Source organism: Schistocerca serialis, chromosome 2 (genome assembly GCF_023864345.2).
Source record: "Schistocerca serialis cubense isolate TAMUIC-IGC-003099 chromosome 2, iqSchSeri2.2, whole genome shotgun sequence".
In the NCBI taxonomy this organism is placed as follows: domain Eukaryota; kingdom Metazoa; phylum Arthropoda; class Insecta; order Orthoptera; family Acrididae; genus Schistocerca; species Schistocerca serialis.
In genome coordinates, this window is record NC_064639.1 from 297,138,742 (window position 1) to 297,155,943 (window position 17,202).

General features: G+C 38.5%; 1 protein-coding gene across 2 annotated transcripts in view; it reads left to right on the forward strand.

Moving 5' to 3' along the window:
* Positions 1-17,202, forward strand: part of LOC126457064 (NFX1-type zinc finger-containing protein 1-like) — a 443,455-nt gene that overhangs the window by 78,522 nt on the left and 347,731 nt on the right. For both annotated transcript variants that reach the window (XM_050093063.1, XM_050093062.1), the window contains exon 3: positions 1,664-1,983. In XM_050093063.1, coding sequence (XP_049949020.1) covers positions 1,664-1,983 — 320 coding nt within the window. The remainder of the gene's footprint in view (positions 1-1,663; positions 1,984-17,202) is intronic.

The following is a 17,202-nucleotide window of genomic DNA, read 5'->3' on the forward strand; positions in this document are numbered from 1 at the left end:
TAAATTGAAGATGGAGGGGGAGGAAGGGTCTGGGACTGGGACTAGGGACAGGGACTTGGTTGAAGTGTGGTTAGGCCAAGAAGTGTGCCGAGATAGTCTGTGCACTTGCAATAAACAGTGTGTTCAGGTGGAGCAATGGTTAACACAATTGCCTAATAAGCGGGAGATCCTGGGACTGAATCCCAGTCGAGTACACATTTTCACTCCTCGCTGCTGATTCCACTTAAAGTCCCGATGTAACTGACATCCATAGACCCTTCCTTTTCCTTTCTCCCCTGATCACTTTCAGTTTTTAAGTTTCAGACACATTTTTCCCAATGATGGATACCTTATGCAAACATTTGTTGTAGAATCCTGCATTTTGGATGTTAAGGAAATGCTTACCCCAGTCGGAACTTCCTCTAGCACAAGAGTGGGGAGTGGGAGAAGTCATTGGGTGTCATGCCAGGAGGGGGGGCGAAATTTGGGAAAGAAGCAGCATGTGTGATTGTGCCCCATGGAGAACGAGGTGAAAAGTTGTTATTGAGAAAAAACACCCACTTGGATAGCTTTGTGCAACAACACTTTGTCATGAACGGGTCCTGTAATATTGTCTGGACTGAAGATTTTGTTTGTGTGATATTTGACCATTTGAGCATAATACTGTAGCAGCACACCATGTCATCCAAAAACACACTTAGCAGCACCTTGTCCAATAATGATTGGCCTTCTTCAGCAGTGGTGAATCCACATTTCCACTGCTTTCTTTGCTGCTTTGTTTAGGGGTCGTAACGAGACACCCACCATTCACCCTTGCCGCTTAGAAGGCTATGGAAGTCATTTGTATTGGCCTGACACTGCTACAACATTTCTGCTGCTGACTCAGTTCAGCAGGCATTTTCAGTGGATATGAGCAGTAATGGATCACAGAGAGTAGCAACTGTTTTCATATTCAAAATGTGAAGGATATTGAAAACTGACTGTTCTCTGATTTTCACTTTTTCTGCTATCACTTCTATTGTGGTACATTGATATTAGTACACTAAGCCTTCTACTTCTCTTGTGATTCTCATTTATCCACATAGAGATGGCCTGCAGTTTCATTCTTCATCATTCAGACTTGTTTGACCACACTGGAAGTGTCTGCAGCACCTAGCCACTGGTGCTTAATTTCCACAAATTCAGTTGAGACTGACAACAGGGGTTGTGCAGTTCTGTTTTATTGAATGCTATTTTGTATAATACAACCTACAACCTCCTGCTCCCCTTATGGAAAAAAAAAACAAAACTGGAGACCATTATCTTGTCACACATCAAATAACAGAGAGACCTCTGTTAGACTCTTGTAGGTGAATGTCAGCTGCTTGAATCTTATAATAGTGATTTGATAGTGCGTTTTATTTGTATACTCCAATTACAACCAATTTGTGATTGAAAGACTGCAGTTGCAGGGGACAGTGTTGCTGGTGTGCAGCCAACAATTCTAGGCAAAGCTCTGTGTGCCTACAAAACTGGCTACAATGAGCATTTAGTGCTTGAAAAGATCTGCAGTTGGCTGGCTGCTGGCTCCTACCATTTTACTTATTGAAATTCCAATCATACAGTAATTCTAATTGGAGTATACCTCACATGATTGGATTCTTAATTGAAAGTACATTGAAATCTAATTTTCATTTTCTTACAGGTTCTTCAAGAACCACCTTACACAGGTTGTCAATATTGATGGACGTGTTGTTGATAGATTGATACATATTCACAATCTCTGGGACCTTAACACTGAAGAACGTTGGTATTTATACAAACACTGGTGTCGCTGCTTACACTCCACTCTCATGAAGAGAGTGTGGCAGTTACAAGCAGAATACAGACGGCTGTGTATGCGGTATGATGAAATACGTGATTCTGAGGATCTTGAATTAATGAGAGAAGCACATGTTATAGGCATGACAACAACTGGTGCTGCACGGAAGCAGCCATTGTTACAGGAACTCAAACCAAGAATAGGTAAGTGAGAAACAAAGATTTTCATCTTTGATGTAATAGTATTGTACTGTTACCTCTGCTTGTTTTCATTGAACTTCAGTCATGTATGTAAAACTAAATAATTTAGGAATAAAGGAGACCATTCACCAAACAACAGAAATGTTGAGTTGTCAGCTAGCACACAGAAGATAAAGCAAACTTGCTAGCTTGTGGAATATATCCTTACATTTCATCAAATGGGATTTATGTTGTATGGGGCAGGCAGAAGGAGAAAGAGATGAGACACAGGGAGAGGGGTTAATAATAAGTAAATAATAATAATACTTTATTCAGCATTGAATGATTCATTGCATGTGTATAGAAGCAGGTTATGATTCTTGATACATAGCACAATAATACATTCTTCTGAATATATCACTGATTAACAAAATGATTTAATTACAAATAAAATGATGCTTAACACTATTTACGTATTTTAAGCACTTCTTACTTTGCATGCAGGTATGGTATTCTTCTAATGTGTAAAATGGATTTTATGAGAGGAATTTCTTTAGCTGAAATTTAAGCTTCATTGTGGGTAGGGTCATACCTTTACTGGGCAGTGCATTGGCTAACTTTAAACCTGTATATTATTGCGGGCCCTTTTCATAGAGAGCTATTCCGTGGCAGTGGATGAAAATTTTTTCTTTATTTATGGTATTGTATTGATTCAAATTGGAATAAATGTTGGGCTGCAGTCTTTTAACAAGTAATGTGGCTTTTAGAATGTATATGTTTACTACAGTTAGAACACCACTTTTTGGAAACAAGCCACAGCATGATTCCTCACATTTTGCTCCACATATGATTGTTATAGCCAGTTTTTGAAATAGCAGTAGCTTATTTATATTTGCTTTGGTTGATGCTCCCCAAATTTCTATTCCGTAATTCAGGTGAGAGAAGAATAGAGCATGGTATGCAGTCTTTAGGACAATAGTGTCTTTGCAGGACTTTCTAATCATATTAATTGCAAATATATTCTTAGGCAACTTACATGCTGGAGTGTAAACATGTGTGTTCCATTTTAAATTGCTTTGAATGGTTATACCAAGGAATTTTACACTAAACTCTGTTTTTACTAATTCATTGCCTATGTATAGTTTAATTTCATCATTAAAACTACTGTTGGTAAACTCCACGTGACATGTTTCACTACTGCTTACATTTAAGTGACTCTCATTAAAGTACTGAACAGTTTCGTTTGCCACGTTATTATAGTGGTCTCTAGTTCATTAAATGTTCCATTTTTACACACAATGGATGTATTATCTGCATAAAGAACTATTTTGGAACTCTGAGTGCAGTATCTTGTGTCATTTATATAAATCAAAAACAGAAGAGAACCCAGTACTGAGCCCTGTGGCACTCCATATTTTATATTAGTGATTTTAGATTTGTTTAGATTAGATTAGATTAGATTAATACTTGTTCCATAGATCATGAATACGACACTTCGTAATGATGTGGAACGTGTCAGGAATGTGAACACCATTTTCAGTTTTAAGCAGTACAAACTGGTTTTGGTTACTAATGTAAGATTTTATTGGATCATGAGCCAATGTTCCATAGCTTTACTAATAGGATTGTGGCATTCACACAATTGAAAGCTTTCTCGAGGTTAAGGTATATACCAACAACATGTTGCTTGTTCCTGGTTCCACGTATTATCTCTTCAATTAACTAAGCAGTTGCTGTGCTTGTTGATTTACATTTTAAGAAACCATTTTGATTTTCAAACATTAAATTGTGCATTTGGAGGAAGTAGATTGAGGTTACCTGAGCTATTTTTAGTCTGCCTGGGAAGGTGCCTGATTCCACTATATTATTTACTGCCACAGACAGAGGCACAGAAACATTTTGTCTGCACATTTTTAATCCATTAATACTGAGGCCATCATGCCCTGCGGAACTAGAAGATTTTAGAGAGTTAATGATGTCAACTATTTCTTTGCAATTTGTGGGCACTAGATATATGCTGTGCTCAGATGCATTGGCTTTAGAAATGTACTGCAGGTTATTATGTTTGTCACTGATAGCTTCCCCTGTTGAAGAAAAATATTCATTGAATATGTTAGCAATTTCAAGTTGATCTCTTACTACTATTCCATTGTGATCAGTAATAAAGCCCATGCAGGATTTGTCTCTGCCTGTTGTAAAACTGTTTATCACTCCCTAGACACCAGTTGTAACACTGTGTGAAACCTGAAGCTTGTTTTCAACGAAGTTCCTGCTGATCTGTATTAATAAATCTTTATTGTATTCTTGATTAGTTTTGAAGGCCCCCTTAGGTTGAGATTTTGTCTATTATTCAACATTGCGCTATGAAATAATTGTAATTTTTCCCTTGCCTTAATGATGTCATTATTTATCCAGATATTTTTGTTTACATTTTAGTGTGTTTAACTTTTGTGGCTAGAACTGGGCATCAAAACAGTTGTATAAATCAGCAGCAAAGCTATCGTAGGAAAATTTATCATTCTCAAACCATGATATAATTGCTAACATGCAGTTCAGTCTGTTGATGTTATCATTATACACAGTTCTTTTGTTTACATATAGTCTTTTTGGTGACAGAGGGCATCTTATTTGTCTCCAATTGAAGGTGTACTGCATGGTGATCAGAGATGGCTAGTTTTATAACAGATGCACTGTAGGAAAGATTGGTCATATTTGTTATTATATTATTCAGAAGTGTTTTGCTGTTTCCAATCTCTCTAGTTGGCTCATGGATAGGCTCATGGATAAGTGGTGTCAGATGGAATTCATCAAGTAGGTAGTGTACCTTTTTGGTGTTGGCGTCATTGGTTAATAAATCTATATTTATATCCCCTGTTATTATAGTATTTACATAGTCTTTTAACCCAGAAAATTGACCGTCTACGTGTATCAGCAACTCGGATAAATTTTTGAAAAATGTGTCCGTACATGCCCCAGGTAGCCTATACACACCGATAAATACTATATTTTCTCTACCCCATTTTAGATTTATTGCAGCAAATTCTGTGATTCCTTCTATACAGAATGCACTTACATCAATAACACAAATTACTTGCTTTCACAGTGAAGATTGGTATGCCACCAAGACTTGTTTTTCCTACTAACGGCAGAACAAAATTTCATGGAGAGTGGCTGACTAATGCTAATTAGGTCTTCAGTGTACCAGTGTTCAGTTAAGACTAAAATATCAGGTTTATCAAGACGTAATAATATCCAGATCATTGTGCTTGTTTTTAAGACTACTGAAATTCTGGTGTATGGCATTAAGTCTGAGTTTCTCCTGCTGGACTGTACAGAATGATTTTGGGCTACCAAACTGTCCAGCAGGCTTTACAAGTCCCCAGGCTTGCCTGCAATGGCTGTTTGTGTGGCAGATTCTGATTTGGTGGATTGTGCCATTCCAAGGCAATACACTTATTAGAATGAAAGAATGTAATTATACACTGTATTATGTGTACTGCGCTATTATAAATATAAGCTAAATTGTGTTACACTATAGAGGAATCTACTTGTAATGCCCTTTTGAAAAATATTGTGTACAGACATGTGTCTGATCCATATGATGTTATGAAAGAATGTAAATATTTTACTGCATATGTGTTATGTAAGCTAAATTTTCCTGACAATGTCCGAAAACTTTTTGTTATATGGACAGAAAATAAATAAATAAAGAAATAAATAAATTTACACCCCTTTGTGGAGAATTTCATATAACTTACTCTACAATTAATTTGCTGATGGTCTTTTTGCCTCTTTTATTCGTGAGCTTACCATGAGTTGTGTGCAGGTCTCAGTCTAGATTGCTCACATTTATCAGGGACATATTGTGAAATTTATTACATATTGTTACAAGTTCAGGATAGATTGTTCCACTACATCGTGTGTCTGTAGGATATTAACAATAATTACTTTAGTGTTAATCAACTTACCGAGTGCAACTGCCATGTGCCTGATGGCGTCATTTTCTTGATGTTTTGCTACACGATTTATACCTCCCAAGATTACCTGTGACTGATGAAAAAGACTCACTGTTTGGCACACATGGCTTCATCAGAGCAGAAAGAGGTGCTCCAAGTTGAATGTGAGCCACAGCTGTAAAGTTGTCCTGGATACTCACAATGTTTTGCACTATTCCACGACTGTGACTGTCTCCATATATTAGAATCTGTTCCTTCTTGTGTTTCTGATTTGCCTCGCTTCATCTATTGTTCTCTTGAGCCGGTTTCTTCCATACACTTTCATGGATTTCACTGTTATTATCTTGGACAGTTTGTTTACATTTTCTCTTGCAAACTTAATTTACACTTTTCTCACATGACATCTTGAATGCCGAGAGTCAAGACAATCAGATGGATGAAATATTCCTTGTTTCAAAAAGTATTTGACTCAGTACCATGTAAACTTTATTGGTGAGTGTTTAATCATGTGTGTTTCCTAGTAATTTTTGTGAATGTGTGCAGCATGTCTTCTTAGGGAGGATACAGCATATTGTTTTGTATGGGTTTATCAACAGAAGTAAAGGTAACTTTGAGTGTGCCCTAGGAAGTGTGTTGGGCCCTTATTGTATATATTGTACATTAGGGTGTAATGATGCAGTACATTTTTTTACAGATGATTTAGTTATCTGTAATGCAGTACTGCCTGAGAAAAGCAGCAAAAATATTCAGCAATGTTATGTAAAGGATAGTTGCTACTCACCATATAGAAGAGATGGTGAGTTGCAGATAGGCACAATGAAAGGATTGTCAGAAAGTGATCTTTCATTCTCTAAGACCTTTGTTGGAAACACACACACACACACACACACACACACACACACACCTGCCTTATCTTTCCAGTCACCCACCACCTCCTAAATACCCACCATTTGGTCACAGAGGAGCATTCCACTTGTGTCTCAGTACCACCCAGGACTGGAACAGTGGAATTACATATGTAATTCAAAAGCTCACTTTCCAACAGTCTTTTTCTTGTGCCTGTCTGCGACTCAACATCTCCGCTATACACTGAGTAGCAACTATCCTTTTCATAATATTGCTCCATTCCATCCTGGTTTTCCATTGTTTGAGCAACAACATTCAGTCAGATCTTAATTAAGATTTCAAAGTGTTGCAAGCAGTGGAAGTTTACCTTAAATATTCAGAAATGTAAAACTGTACGCTTCACAAAATGAAACAGTGTTGTATCGTTTGACTGCAATATCTGAGTCACAATTGGAATTACTCAAATTATATAAACAATTGTAATAATTATATCTAAAAACAAAGACGATGTAACTTACCAAACGAAAGCGTTGGCATTTTATAGACACACAAACACACACACAAAATTCAAGCTTTCGCAACCAACGGTTGTTTCGTCAGGAAAGAGGGAAGGAGAGGGAAAGACAAAAGGATGTGGGTTTTAAGGGAGAGGGTAAGGAGTCATTCCAATCCCGGGAGCGGAAAGACTTACCTTAGGAGGAAAAAAGGACAGGTATACACTCGAGCGCGCGCGCGCACACACACACACACACACACACACACACACACACACACACACACACATCCATCCGCACATGTACAGACATCGGTGATACTGAAAATGTCTGCTTGTGTCTGTATATGTGTGGATGGATATGTGTGTGTGTGCGAGTGTATACCTGTCCTTTTTTCCTCCTAAGGTAAGTCTTTCCGCTCCCGGGATTGGAATGACTCCTTACCCTCTCCCTTAAAACCCACATCCTTTCGTCGTTCCATCTCCTTCCCTCTTTCCTGACGAAGCAACCATTGGTTACGAAAGCTTGAATTTTGCGTGTGTATTTGTGTTCATTTGTGTGTCTATAAACATGCCAACGCTTTCGTTTGGTAAGTTAAATCATCTTTGTTTTTAGATATATTTTTCCCACGTGGAATGTTTCCCTCTATTATATTCATATCATCAATTGTAATAATTTGTAGAGATATTAAATGGAATGGGCACATTGGCTCGATTTGTAGGTAAAGCAGATAGTAAGATCTTGGTTCATTGGTAGGATAGTAGTAAAATGCAGTGAGTCTGCAAAGGAGACTGCTAATGAAAAACTAACACACCTGTTGTAGAATGTTGCTGAACTTTCTGAGACCCATACCAGATACAACTAAAAGCGTATATGAATGTGTACAAAAAACAGCAATACGAATGGTTGCAGAGTCACCTGAATCATGGGAGAATGTCCTGGAAATACTAGTGAAACATGCTATCTCAACTTGCACTTTTCTCACATGACATCCTGAATCAATGCAGTCAGATGATGAAATGTTTCTTGCCTTTCAAAAATCATTTGACTGAGTATCGCACCAGCATTTATCTATGGCCTGGCAGATGCTTGAAGTTAAACAGCAACAACCCCACGAATGCCTACTTACAAAGTGTCGAGAACCAGTAAGTAAGGAATCTAGGAATGTACTACAGCCCCTTTATATTTCTCCTGTAGGAACTACAATGACACGGGTTGACTAATTATGGCATGCACAAAGGCATTTAAGCAGGTATTCATCTGAAGCTTCACACACAAATGGAGTGGGAAGAATCTGCAACGTATGGTACCTTAAGAAGTACCCTGTGGTATACAAATCATTTTGGTTTAGAGTACGGCTGCAGATGTGGATATTTTTGATATGATATATTGAAAAGAATTAACTTTCTTTACTGTAGGTTTGAGCTCTTTCTGAAGAGTTCTGCCGTAGAATAGTGAAATTCGTGTGTGAATGATGATGATAATTTTTTGCGAAAATTAAAATTAAAGCTAATTTTGTGCGAAAATTAAAATTAAAGCTATATCAGTAACCATTGCAGTATACTCATTTTATAGAGGGAAATTTTTGAAACAGAGGGGAGAAAATCAATAAATTACTGATGAAAGAAAGAGAATGTTTAATCATAACAACAATCGAGTGGGAGACAGTAGTGAGTTATGAAAACCAGACGAATGTGTCAATGAGTATTGGGTTGCAGGAAATATACACGGGATATGCAAAATAATGTAAACAGTGGTAGTAATGGGATGGTTGTGTTTGATGGTCAACAATACAGATAAGGCACATGCCGTGCTGGGATGTGTGTGTTCAGTACGGACTAGGCATCAGTGCAGGTTGTATACGAGTAGTACACATTTCGTATTTGCATTCAGAGGCCGAGGTCAGTGTGCAATAAAAAACATATCAGAGTTACAAAGAGGGCAGATTGTGGGGGCCCGATTTAGCTGGAGCATCAGTAACTAAGACAGCCAACTTATTGAATGTTTCAGGAGCAACTGTTTCAACAGTCATGACAGCCTACACTAAACATGGAAAAACATCATCGTGTAAGCGTAACAGTGGGTGCAAATTAAAACTAAATGAGAGAGATTGTCATACGCTAATGTGAATTGAGTTGAAACAACACAAAACTAAGGCAGTTAAAGTGACTACAGAGCTCAGTAGCCATCCTCGAGACCCGTATCTGTCAACACTGTCTGTCGAGGACTCCATAAAGCGAATATTTATGGACAGGCTGCTAGACGGAAACTATTAGGGGTGACAACCATTGCAAAGAAGAGTCAGGAGCATAAATCCTTGGCGGGTGATCATCGGAAACATGCCATATGGTCTGAGTCAGTGTTTTCGTTATTTCCAACATAGGGTTGGTTTACTTATGGAGAATGCCAAAAGGAGCCTACAATGGTTAAGCATGGAGGTGGAAGTGTGGTGGTGTGGGCAACCATATTACGGTATTTTTGCTGGTCCCATCATTACTCTGAGATTGTGTTAAAGCCAATGATTATTACGTTTTTCATGATCAGGTGCACCCGTGATTCAAATGTTGTTCCCCAACAATGATCCCATATTTCAGGACAATAATGCACCCATTCAGACAGCCAGGACAGTACAAGTGTGGTGTGAGGAGCATGCAACTCTACTGCAGCGTCTTCACTGGTCAGTACATTCCCTGGACTTGGACATTATCAAACCCTTGTGGGAGGTATTGGAGCACAGACTCTGGAGCAGATTTCCACCTCCCTCGTAACTACAGGAGTTAGAAGAGGTTCTGATCAAAGAGTGGCATAACATTCCACTGGAGACGATACAATCATTGTATGCCAATATTCCTAGAAGAATCACAGCTGTATTGTGGGCAAATGGGGGTCCAACAATCATTGTATGCCAATATTCCAAGAAGAATCACAGCTGTATTGTGGGCAAATGGGGGTCCAACCCCCAAGTAAGTACGAGTGTTCACATTGTTTTGCCTGTCCTCTGTATAAAACTGTGGGAAAGCCATATGAAGTACTAGCTAAGGCACCCAGCTTCACTCAGGGAGTTGATATGAGAGTGTGTTATAGTTGTAATAAAAGGATAAACTTTAAAGTATAAGAAATAAACAAATTTTATTGAAAACATATTTTAATGGTTTACAACACTTGTTTATAAACAACATTTTTCATTTTGTTGTCCAGGGTGTATATGCACAAATTTTTCAAAATTCCTACTCGAAACCAAACTAGTTGACCGTGAGAGAAGCACGAATCTTTGAGGTTGATGCCGCAATATTTTAAAGTTTGTCCTTGCACTTTGTTAACTTAAAAACTGTAGGATAATTTGATTGGAGATTGCAGTTTTTTAAATTGGAGTGGCAATTCAGTAGATATGAGTGGTATTATGGGGATAAATAGTGTGTGTCCTTTGTACTTTCCAGTCATAAGTTTGGCTTTGATGATGTTATTCGATAGTTGTTTGAAGATTATCCTTGTTGTTCCATTACATAGTTTTCAGGAATTGAGATTTCTGAGTAGTATGATCAGAGATCCAGTTTTAAGTCAAGAGTCAGTGTAATGGCATTCCTGGTACTTGCAAAGAGTTTAGAAATTCTGTAGGAAAGTTCACACTTTCATCGGTGTTTACTATTGTGTTGATTGATTTGTATATTATCTCCTCCCTGGGGATTTTCTTTTGAATAGTAAAGTTGATATTGTCAACAATGTTATTTTTAATTGCCAAAATTGTCGTTTCAAATAGGCAGTCTGAATTCGTAAAGTTGTGGACAATGTTTGGATAAATTTGGTTGATGACTTCGTTTTCAGCAGTGGCTATGTTGCAGAAATCACTTTTGAGTTTAATGAGGCCAGTCATCTGGTCAGTAGGATATGTGCCTTTTCTTAAGTGTGCATTGATCTTGTCTGCTGGTGATGACTTGGTGATACAGGTAACTGAAAGTGTGTCAAAAATCACCTGAGATTTTGGGTGGATCTCTACCCATCACTTCAGAGTTTCCTTGCAAGTCTTCTGTCCATGGCTTCAAGTGATTTTTTGTATTCCATTGTGCATTTTTCTCAGATGATAATTTTAGCTGGCCTTCGAAGTTCACCTTGTCCAGAAGCTCTTGAGGTGTTACATACCGGGAATTATTCTTCGGCTATATTCACCGGTAGTTGTAGGGCGGAATGGGTAGTTCGTCCTCCTTCCATAAGTGTGGCTGCAATGCTGGATGATGCCAGTGCAAGTGTGATGTGTTGCTTAGCGTGTATTTCCATCAGCAACAGATTTATTAGAATTGTTTTCCAGGTGCCACCTGATGCATCCAAGTAAATAATTCCTCCAGTAATGTTGTCAATCCAGTCAATGATACCATTATAAATTACCTTTTGATTGCCATTGAGGAGCGTTTTGTGAGAAAAGAAGTAAAGTAGTTCCTTGAAGATGCGGGTTTTTTTCCTGTATAATTTTGAAGTATAGCACACCGATACCATCTTTTCGTGGTGCTTGCATCCCAAATTGTCTTGTTGTTTATTGCTAAACGTTTATCTTCCAGACTAATGAGTGTTTCATTGAAGATGTCATCGTTGAGTTCGATGGTCAGTTGAGGATGAGCTTGTCAGATTTCGTACGTGTCATCACTTATACTCTCTTTGAAGGAGTCCCATAGCTGTTTTGGATTTGATGGGTTACATCTTGTTAGAATTTTGGCAAATAAGTCTCATTTGTTCAGCTGAAGCTGTGAGTGAGACTTCTTCCAGTGTTAATTCCCAGTGGTTCTTATTTTCCAGTAGCCCTAAGTGTTGGCGTGCTTCTCTGTATGTTTCTCATAGGTAACCATCAACAGTCTTGAGGTCTTTGAAATTTGTTGATCCCCGTATTTCGTGTAGCAATTTCTGGAGATAGAAACATTTGGCATTGTTCCGATGAATGGTGTATAATCGACCTAGTGTGCCAGCATTCACAATTCCTGGCTGATCGTTTACTGGAATACCTTGTTTTCGTTGTTGAAAGATTTTTCTTGTTGTGTTACACATATAAAAGGTTGGTACATCGACGTATAATAATGTTTTAGTGAATAGATCTGTTTGACAGAGTTGGTAAAAAGCTGTTAATATTGTGTTCTGAGATGATTTGCATGCAATTTTTCTGGCTTTGTCTTTTTGTGAAGTAAACTCTCTGTCCATTCTCCAAATATACTGCTAGATGTTGAACATTTGGTTTGCGTTCATGAATTGCAGTATTCTACATGTTGTGACATTTTGGAAAGTAGTATGTTATATAATACTACCCATTGATTATGTATTTCAAATTAATGGTCTGTCTGGTCTGTGGTAGCCATATGAAATTGTGTGAGTGAGGCATTCCTCATTTTTTGACGTTCGATCATGTACATCCAGCATCTAACAGTTCCAAAGATGTGGTATTTTGTGCTCATTTGTTTTTGTTGGAAAATTCAGGCTATTATGTCATGTCGGTGCTTGGGTGCTTGTACATATCTTAGTTGTTCTTTGATTTCTGCCCGTGATAAGTTGCATGTGAATGTTATGAAGAGGTCAGGTCATCCATATTTTCTTATGTAGGTCATAGTATCTTGAGTGTATTGGTGCATGTCTCTGACTTCCTCTATATGATGATGGTAAGATTACTGTTGCTGCAATGTCGTCCATGTTTCCGTCATTTATGATTGCATATCAAAGGTGGATGTAATCTTCTGTATGTAGTTTCTTCTGATTCTGTCTTATGTAAAGCATCCATTCCACTTCCATTTTTGCATACATATCTGTGAGGAATTGTTGGAATAAGGGGCTAGTGTTGAGAATGTATTCATATGTTTTGTTGTCTTTGATCATTAAGTGTTAAGCTTAGGACTTCATGGAAGTGACATTTTTGTTCATTTCTACACCTGTTTCAGGTCGGGATTGTTTCGCATTAAAATGTTATCCAGCCTCTCCGTGCAGAAATATTAATGGAAATTGGAGGGCATCATATGAGCCGTGTGTCTCTGCAGTGCGTTGTAGTCCTTCTTTGTTTTACAGTTATGTCATGGCTTGTGTTTTCATTGTCCACTTCGTCTAACTGAGGTGCATTAAATCAACGTTAGTGTTCTCCAGGTGGTCTTTCGTCAGTTCAAATTAACTTTATAGTCTTCAGAAATCATTCGGTCTAATGCTGTTTTGAATAAATGAATCAGTTGATTGTATTTGTGTAAGATCCTCTGTACATATTGGACTGCTTCTCGTCTCAGTCCACTGATATTTGTTCATCATTGATCAATTTCTGTTTCTTCATTTCCAATGGAATATATGTGCAGAAATTTATAGCCTTCGTTGATCCATGTTGTGATAGATTAAAAAAAAAAAAAAGAAGAAAATCAATTTCATCTCTGTTAGTGTTGATCGAAGTGAAACAATAAGAAATCATTGGGAAACAGATGTTTTACACTTTTATATTTTGAAGAAAGTGTTTTGATTCTGGAGTTTCCCCAGTCATGTAATATAAAAATTCCTGTGGAGATGCTTCCAGTGATGTTAATCAAATTTTTTCCATTGATGCAACAGATTCCTGGTGTTTCTCTATTGAATTGGCAGATGTTATCCATTTTTCCAAATATGGCATGTTTGTGTTTGTTATAGTCTTTTGTTGAGTTGTAGTGGAATGCTTCATTTGTGAGGTTTTACTGTTTGTCCTCGTCTGCGCTTCTCATATAGCGGTATTTTCATGGCTGGCTTGAGTTGCAGTCTTTTATTATAATATTGTGTATCCATTCTTGATTCTTCAGTACATTCATTTTGTCGTTCTTCAGTTTCTCTGCTTCTCACAGTGCTGATTGTCGTTCGTTGGGAAATTAAATGTGCTTGTTTTTTTCAGAATTGGCAAGATCTCCTCCTCTTTTATGGTCAGGCATTATCTAAAATGTAAATCAAATCAACTTTATACTATAACAAACACACTAAGCACACTCTACACACTTTTCACACTTTATTTTCGATTGATATTCACACACTGTATCACTTTGACTACTCACACTTCACTGTTTGTTTTTATAGACTCACTGCAACACTTTTTTGTTTCCTTCCTTCATCACTGATAAGAAAGTGGTGTTAGAACCCATGAAAAGTCTTGCTTTATGTACCCGCTACCAATGGTTAGCCGCACCAGTGACAAATTCAAGAATATACCAAAAAGGCTTCGAATGGTCCACAATGTTCCAGAACTTTCCGCATCACTTGATTGTGTTCTGGAATGATCCACAATGAACTGGGACGTTCTGGGATATTCATGAACATTGTGGAATCTTCCTGAATGTTCCAGACTATTCTTGGAAATTTCAGAACATCCCGGATCATTGTGGAATGTTCGAGAATGTTGTGGAATGCTCTCGAATGTTCTGGAATGTTCTCAAATGTTCTCGAATACTTTCAAATATTCTGGAATGTTCTCAGATACTCTCGAATGTTCTGGAATGTTCTAGAAATTTCTAGAGAGCAGAACTTCCCAACCTTTATATCTTCAAAAGCACGCACTTCAAGTTGAAAACGAGAACCTTTTTCATGGATGGGGGTAGAAGGCTTAGAAGGCTACCACACCATATAACTCTCCTGATCGTACCAGGACTCGTTTCTTAGTTTTAGCAGCATGCACATTGTACCCTTACTTTTATAATGTGGATTGATTGATAGTAAGGATTCAATTTAGAAATCTGAAGATTTAAACAAGGTGGAGTGGAAAGCAGCTGTTCATGGAGTGTGTACATTTATTCATTATAATTTTCCGTAAATCACCTCATGAAAGAAATTCATATTGCCAACACATGTAATTCCATAAACACTTAAAAAGACTCATTGTCATGTCAGCACTGATAGGATTCATGTTGATCATCATGGTTGAAGCAAAAACAAAGGCTTGTGAAGATGAAGTTACTTAAATTTATATCCATAAGAACTGTCAGCCTTGTCTGGAAGTGCAGCTTGGTACATTTCAGTTTTTCCTTCACCTCTTCCTCTTGTATTCACACCTGTGTTTCTTAAAATCATGCTTGTTTGATCACCAAAAAATCCATTTCTCATTATCACAAAGCAATCTTTAAACCATTTAATTTGGAAAACAGTAAACTGTTTTGAGCTCTGCAGGTACATAGTGATGCTATTTATTTCAGTGATATATTTGTTAACAAACATGGGCTCTACAGGACCCGGATTTCTTTCATTGTTTACAAGTGAATTTACATATGCAGTGCTTACACTTCATAGCTCCTGTATTTCATCACTGTGGGAGAATTCCATCATCTATTCAAATTAATTAGCCATGTAAACGGCTCTGAAATATGGTACGGGAATAGTACACTACTGACCATTAAAATTGCTGCACCAAGAAGAAATGCAGATGATAAAACGGGTATTCATTGGACAAATATATTATACTAGAACTGACATGTGATTACATTTTCACGCAATTTGGGTGTATAGATCCTGAGAAATCAGTACAGAGGACAACCACCTCTGGCTGTAATAACAGCCTTGATACGCCTGGGCAGTGAGTCAAACAGAGCGTGGATGGCATGTACAAGTACAGCTGCCCATGCAGCTTCAACACGATACCACAGTTCATCAAGAGTAGTGACTGGCACATTGTGACGAGCCAGTTGCTCGGCCACTATTGACTGAGACCAGATGTTTTCAATTGGTGAGAGATCTGGAGAATGTGCCGGCCAGGGCAGCAGTCGAACATTTTCGGTATCCAGAAATACCCGTACAGGACCTGCAACATGCGGTTGTCCATTATCCTGCTGAAATGTAGGGTTTTGCAGGGGTCGAATGAAGGGTAGAGCCACGGGTCGTAACACATCTGAAATGTAACGTTCACTGTTCAAAGTGCCGTCAATGCGAACAAGAGGTGACCAAGACGTGTAACCAATGGCACCCCATACCATCATGCCAGGTGATACGCCAGTATCACCGCGATGTCGCCAAACACGGATGCGACCATCATGATGTTGTAAACAGAACCTGGATTCATCCGAAAAAATGATGTTTTGCCATTCGTGCACCCAGGTTCATCGTTGAGTACACCATTGCAGGCACTCCTGTCTGTGATGCAGCATCAAGGGTAACCATAGCCATGGTCTCCGAGCTGATAGTCCATGCTGCTGCAAACTTCGTCGAACTGTTAGTGCAGATGGTTGTCGTTTTGCAAATGTTCCCATCTGTTGACTCAGGGATCAAGGTGTGGCTGCACGATCCGTTACAGCCATGCGGATAAGATGCCTGTCATCTCGACTGCTAGTGATACAAGGCCATTGGGATCCAGCACGGCGTTCCGTATTACCCTCCTGAACCCACCGATTCCATATTCTGCTAACAATCAGTGGATCTCGACCAATGCGGGCAGCAATGCCGCGATATGATAAACCACAATCGCGATAGCCTACAATCCGACCTTTATCAAAGTCGGAAACATGATGGTACGCATTTCTCCTCCTTACACGAGGCATCACAACAACATTTCACCAGGCAACGCCGGTCAACTGCTGTTTGTGTATGAAAAATCGGTTGGAAACTTTCCTCATGTCAGCACGGTGTAGGTGTCATCACTGGTGCCAACCTTGTGTGAATGCTCTGAAAAGCTAATCATTTGCATATCACAGCATCTTCTTCAACGGGTTAAATTTCACTTCTGTAGCACGTCATCTTTGTGGTGTAGCATTTCTAGTGGCCAGTAGTGTAAAAACCTATTGCTCTTTCCTGCTTTCATCCAAAAGCTGCAAAACTTCCTTCAGTATTACACACGCTGATGAAGGTCAATTTGTAACAGTGGCTGAAACACTGGTTCAACACTTTACAGTGTGACTGCAACCCAGAAGAATTTTAGGGAATCTGAGTTCAGCTGTGGAAGCCTATGAATTTAGTGTTGCTTTCTTCTTCTGGTGTTCAGAAGGCACTCTAAATTACTT